The following is a 5,981-nucleotide window of genomic DNA, read 5'->3' on the forward strand; positions in this document are numbered from 1 at the left end:
CAGCCAGTCCCGGGCTCAGCCTGGGAGAGTCAGCCCAAACCCCTTGCAAAGGGCCCAAACACCCCGGGGAAGCGCTCCGAGCCCGCGGCACCGCCTGGGGCCCGAAGGGCGGAGCTCCGGGGCGTGGCCTGCGCCCGGAGGCCCGCCCAGGAGCGTCCGGCCCAGCCAATGAGCGCCCGGGGGCGGGGAAGCCCCGCCTCCGCTATAAGAAGGTGCGGCGCGGGCGGGCGGGCGCGCAGGTCTGGGAGCCCGCGGCGGTGCGGACGCGCGGGCCCAGCTGCCGGGAGCCGCGGCCGCGGGGCGCGCGAGCTCCGAGTTGGGTGCGCCCGGGGCCGGGCGGCTGCACGAGTCGGGCTCCGCCTTCCTTTGCCCGGCTGGGCTGCAGGGAGGGCACGGGACGCGGACCCCTCGCCGCGGGGGAAGAGCCTTCCGGCGGGACCCGGGGACGCCCGCGCCGACCCCCGCCCGCATGGCCGACCACCTGCTGCTCGCCGAGGGCTACCGCCTGGTGCAGAGGCCGCCGCCCGCCGCGCCCGCCCACGGCCCCCACGCGCTCCGGACGCTGCAGCCCTACCCCGGCGCGGGCCTGGACAGCGGCGTGCGGCCGCGGGGGGCTCCGCTGGGCCCGCCGCCGCCGCCGCCCGGGGCCCTGGCCTACGGGGCCTTCGGGCCGCCGCCCGCCTTCCAGCCCTTCCCGGCCGCCGGCGGCGCGCACTTGCAGCCGGTGGCGACGCTGCACCCGGGCCGCGCGACCGCGCCCCCCGGCGCCCCGGGAGGGCCCCCGTGCCTGCAGCCGGCGCCCGGCGCCCCGGCCCCGGCCCCGCCGCCGCCGCCGCCCGCGCACGCCCTGGGCTGCATGGACGCCGAACTCATCGACGAGGAGGCGCTGACGTCGCTGGAGCTCGAGCTCGGGCTGCACCGCGTGCGCGAGCTGCCCGAGCTCTTCCTGGGCCAGAGCGAGTTCGACTGCTGCTCGGACTTGGGGTCGGCGCCGCCCGCCGGCTCGGTGAGCTGCTGAGGGCGGCCCCGCGGCCCCGCGTGCCCGAGGGGAGACGGCCCGCAGCGGGCGCCGCGCTCCCTCCGCGGGGGCAGGCGGCGGGCTGGGGCGCGGACGTGGCCTCGCTCCAGGCCCTGCCTCCTGCAGGACGACAGCGGAGCTCCACCTCCCTGACCCGGAGCCTCAGCGGTAAAGTGGAGGGGCCTGGACCCCCATTTCGGACTCCCGGTTCTTGGATTCTCTGCACCCCCCCACCCCGACTCCCCTAATCTGAGCCATCGCAGGCTGCTGCCTGCTACCCCTTCTCTCCTTGTGCAACCCGCTGCGGTCACTGGGTCCCTGGAGCCGCCCGTCCGCCGGGCCTCCACCCTGCCGCCTGGGCCCCCGCCTTGGGGAGGGGAACGTTGTACAGCCCTCGCCCCGTGCAGTGGAGCAATATGCCCCATCTGGCCTCCGACACCAAAATAAAACTGGGTCACTTTACAGTCTTGCGTTTCCATTTCTTTACCACTCCAACAACCCTGCACTGTATTTGGCTTCTAGGGTCCCCCTGGCCGTTGGGGACCCTGGGTGGGATGGAAGCCACAGCCCCTGGCAGTGCCCAGGAGAGGAAACTGAGAGTTTCTTTCAAGCAATATTGCGAGTTGTGCAACTGTTACATCATAATCTGGAAGGCAGAGGCTGCCAGGCGGTGGAGTAACCCAAAGGCTCCTCGACTCCTGGGAGGGGTGGAAGGGCTCCGTGGTGCTGCCCTCACCTGTTTGCCCAGGGCGGCAGGGAGGCCAGAGGGGAGCTGCTGGGTGGATCCGAGGAGTCACACACTTCTGGCTTTGAATCGGGACTTTCCTCGGCCAAGACACCATCCATTCAGGTTTCAGAGGCTATTTCCCCAGAGGTAGGGTCCCCATCTCAGGTGTGATGAGGACCAAATGCAACGTGAGGCCTGTCGCACGCAGTGCCAGACACCTAGGCAGCCTCGGTAAATGGTAGCGATGCTTATCCACAGACTGGCCCTGGCTCTATTCCAGGCCTTGTGCCAACCTGGTCAGTGCTCTCCTGGAGTCACACACCAGGTGGAAGTAAGGGGGTGACCTGGAAATCAGCTCGCCGTAGTGACGAGGACTAGAAAACAGGATGGCCAGGTACACAAACCGAGAGGAAGGAGTGGTTCCAGCTGCTTGAAGGTGTGTCAGTTCAGGCTTCCCGGGGAGGCCGTGACACTTGATGTGAACAGAGCCTTGAAGGATGAATACATCCTTAGGACTTGGAGAGGGTGGCGTATAAGTGAAGAGCCTGTTCAAAGGCAGGAAGCATACAACTACAGGGCATGCACGAGGGCATGAGGTCTCTAGAAGCAACAAGAGGTCGAATGGCCTCACAGCAACTTCGTGAAGTAGACCCAGTCCCTGGTCTACAGAGGAGAGATCTAGAGCTTTCCCAGGCCTGGCAGGATTTGTCCTCAGTCCTGATCACCATTGTGAGCTCCTGGCCCACCCTCTTCTGTTGACTCCCTGGAAAGATCCCTAGGTATTTCCAGGGATCTTTCCAGGTCAGAGATGGAGGCCAGGTCAGAGATGCCGAGGACCAGCTAGGATGGGGCAGTGGGGCTGGAGAGGAGAGAATGAATTCCCGGGACTCTGGAGAGGAACACTGGCTGGGTTCACTCTACTACCAAGCCCGTTTGTGAGCATGACTCTTCCCCCAGCCTGTGAGTTCACTCAGGGTACACTGTGTCACCACCAGCTCTGGAGCCACCAGGACAGAAGGTGTTTGACAAATGAACGAAGTTCCCCCCTACGATAATAGGGCCTCTGGGAAGGATGGGGCGGAAGGACAGATAGGCTTCTGGAAAGAGACTGCCCTGAGCTCTGGGCGCAGAACAGCCAATGTTTGCCCCAGCTGTGCCCAAAACCCAGAGATAAAAACCGGGGGCTTGGGACATCTGGGTGGTTGAGTGTATGCTTTTGGCTCAGGTTGTGACCCCGGGGTCCTGAGATCGAGTCCCGCATCGGGCTCCCCACAGGGAGCCTGCCTCTCCCTCTGCCTGTGTCTCTGCCTCTGTATGTCTTTCATGAATAAATAAAATCCTAAAAAAACAAAACAGAAAAAAAAAAAAAACAGGGCTGGATTGGGATGGAAGGGTCTGGCTCTCGCCTGGACCTGATTCCCTTCTCTATGAGCTTCTGTTTTCCCACTAGTAAAATGGGGCTCATAGCCCTGCCCTGCTAAGGCCATAAGCCTCACACAGTAAGTGAGGAACAAATTCAGGGCTGGGTTAACAAGCAGCTGGTAAACACCAAAGTGCTCTCCATATGGAAGGGATTACAATGAAAACCCAACACCTGCTTCTTTGTAGAGTTAAGGCAGGGTGGAAGGGGGTGTAGAAGGAGTCCAGCTGCTGAACTATTTCCAGCCCCCAATCCTTCCCAGTGGGGCTCCTGACAAGTTGGACAGCAGACAGGTGGACCGAATAGAAGGTAAGGCTGGGACAGTCCCATCCCCCGGATCCCCAAATCCCTGATATACTTTGGAGGATTCCTTGGAGGATGGAGTGTCCTTGGCAGCGCGTACAGGCTTGTACGCTGACAGCCTTGGGTCCAGCTCCAGAGGCAGCTCTGACTAGCTGCTGACCTCAACCAGTCACCCTACCCGATCACACCACCTTCCTGCGGGTGCAGGATCACACCTCTTCCCTGGGGCTAAAGGGAACTAAAGCAAACTGGTGCCCTCAGGCCTGTGGATTTCACGCCCATACCGGCCCTGGGTCTTTAGGGTTGAGAGGCAGGCTCCCCTCAAGGTTGGGAACTGAGTTGTGGTCCAGACAAAACATCTTGCCATCTTCTTTTCTTTCTTTTCAGATGAAAAGTTTCCCGAGTCCATTATTTTGAATCTTTTCGATGATGACTGGATTTCATCACAAAGTAATGTTTTTTTTAAGACTTTTCGAACTCATGTACAAAATGGAAATGCTGAGCTTGTAAATAAACCCTCGTGTGTTTGCAAAAAAAAAAAAATGGAAATGCTAATAGTGCCTCCTCACAGAGCTGCAGTGAAGATGAAATAAGTCCGTTCACATGAGGTTTTTAGAACAGTAGTTTGTAGTTTATCCTCCCTGAGACCGGGTCTTTCAGGGATACTTTGTGATTCGAGGTTTTTTTTTTTTTTTTTTTTAAGATTTTATTTATTTATGAGAGGCAGAGACACAGGCAGAGGGAGAAGCAGGCTCCATGCAGGGAGCCCGATGCGGGACTCGATCCCAGGGCCCCGGGATCATGCCCTGGGCTGAAGGCAGATGCTCAACCACTGAGGGCTATACAATATGCAGGTCTTTAGAAAGAATGTGCTTGAACCAGCTAGCGAGGGGTTGCTGGAACAATAACCCTGTTGCACATGGAGGCTCCCAGGAAGCAGAGTCTCTTGTTGTTCAGCCTGCAAGCTTAGTAGGGAGCACCCTAAGGGTCAGCAGCTGCGGACGGGAAGGCCTGGGGCAGATGTGAGTAGTGAAGGCTATGAAGCAGACCCAACAAGAGCCCTGGCCAGCCCCATGGGGTGGGGGGTGCTCAGGCGGTGGCTGACGGTGGGCAAGGCAGGTCTCCGCCGCTGAGCCATCCCTCAGGGAGCTGCTGGTGGCAGCTGTCTGCCAGCAGCACTCCCACCCACCAGGACCCCCTTCCATGAATAGGAAGGGGGTCTGGGCGCCCAGTGTCCACCACAAGCGCAGGTGGGGACAAGGTGAGGCCAGCCTCATAGAGTCATCACAGCAAGAGCCTCCTTAAATGTGTGCTCCAGGTGTCTCGCCTGCCTCTCCTTCGTCCCAGGCTGGATGAGTACCTTCCCTGTTAGAGGAAAAACAAACAAAAAATCTTAGTGCGGAATATCGACCTTACAGGGTTGATGAGACTCGGTGTGAGTACCTGGTACATGCTAGAAATAACTGAGAGCCTCGATCACCAGCGTCATCATCATGCCAGCTCATCGAAGTGTTCAACAGTCATTTGGGGAATAAATTAAACGAGCAGTCTGATCCTAGTTTTTCCCAGGCAGCTTAGACCACTCAGCTGATTAAAAAATAATCCTCTTGAATTCCTTAATCCATCCTCGCCTAACTCTTCATGCCACCCCTACCTCCCCACCGCTGTTGGCAGTGCTGGGCCAGGATTACTGAGTCCCAATTGTTGAGTGCCTACTGTGTGCAGGCATGATGGGACCTAATGGCACCCACTAGGTGCTCCCTCTTTTCCCGCCTCCTCTTTTACCGCCACCCACCCACCCCTGCATCTGTGAGCCTCGGTTTCTGTACATGGGGGAGGCTAATCCCTTTGATCCCATTCAAATGGGACCGGGTTTCTGCGAGCATGTAGCAGATAGTGCAGTGCCGCTTGGTTGGGGTGATTTGGGGGTGAACAGCCACACATTCTACCCCAGGCAGCTGGTCTAGAGAGACACCTGCCTGCACACACGGGGACTTGAGGTGTGGGCCAACAGAGGCTGCAACATAGAGTCACGTGCCAGGGGTCCCAGGCAGGGGCTGCTAGGCAGCTCAAGGTGAAAGGGTAGGAGTAGGTCCACCCCGGGGGGAGGACACCAAGGTAAAAGGCCAAGGCCCGGAGTGTGCTGGGACAGATAGAGGAAATAAATCTACTCTGAACTCAGTGTTCTCATCTGTCCAATAGAGACACCGCAAGGCTCCTTCCGAGGATGAGTGCAGGTGATGTCAAGTCCCTGCTCCTGGGAGCTGCTCAGGTGTGGGGAAGCACAACCACAGGGACGAGAAGGAGAGCCTTGTCCCAGCCAGCCTCCAGGCACCTCCTACTCTCCAGTCCAGCCACGTCAGGCCCCTTAGGCCTCAATACCTGTGTGTGTCCCTGGCCTGAAAGGCCCCCTCCAAGGTCTTTTCCACCTGCCAGGGGCCTGTTTCACCACATGGCAGGGTTGATGAGGAGCCTTTCTCCCAGACTGTGAGGTTCTGGAGACAGAAGCTGAT

At 59.6% G+C, this 5,981-nt stretch overlaps 1 protein-coding gene across 1 annotated transcript; it reads left to right on the forward strand.

The window, feature by feature from the left end:
- The first annotated feature begins 242 nt into the window (after positions 1-242).
- CITED4 (Cbp/p300 interacting transactivator with Glu/Asp rich carboxy-terminal domain 4) lies at positions 243-1,482 on the forward strand. The gene has a single exon (XM_055341922.1). The coding sequence runs from the start codon at positions 470-472 to the stop codon at positions 1,016-1,018; it is 549 nt and encodes a 182-aa protein (XP_055197897.1). The 5' UTR covers positions 243-469; the 3' UTR covers positions 1,019-1,482.
- Positions 1,483-5,981: the final 4,499 nt, after the last annotated feature.

The sequence above is a fragment of the Nyctereutes procyonoides genome, unplaced genomic scaffold (genome assembly GCF_905146905.1).
Source record: "Nyctereutes procyonoides isolate TBG_1078 unplaced genomic scaffold, NYPRO_anot_genome, whole genome shotgun sequence".
NCBI classification, from domain to species: Eukaryota; Metazoa; Chordata; class Mammalia; order Carnivora; family Canidae; genus Nyctereutes; species Nyctereutes procyonoides.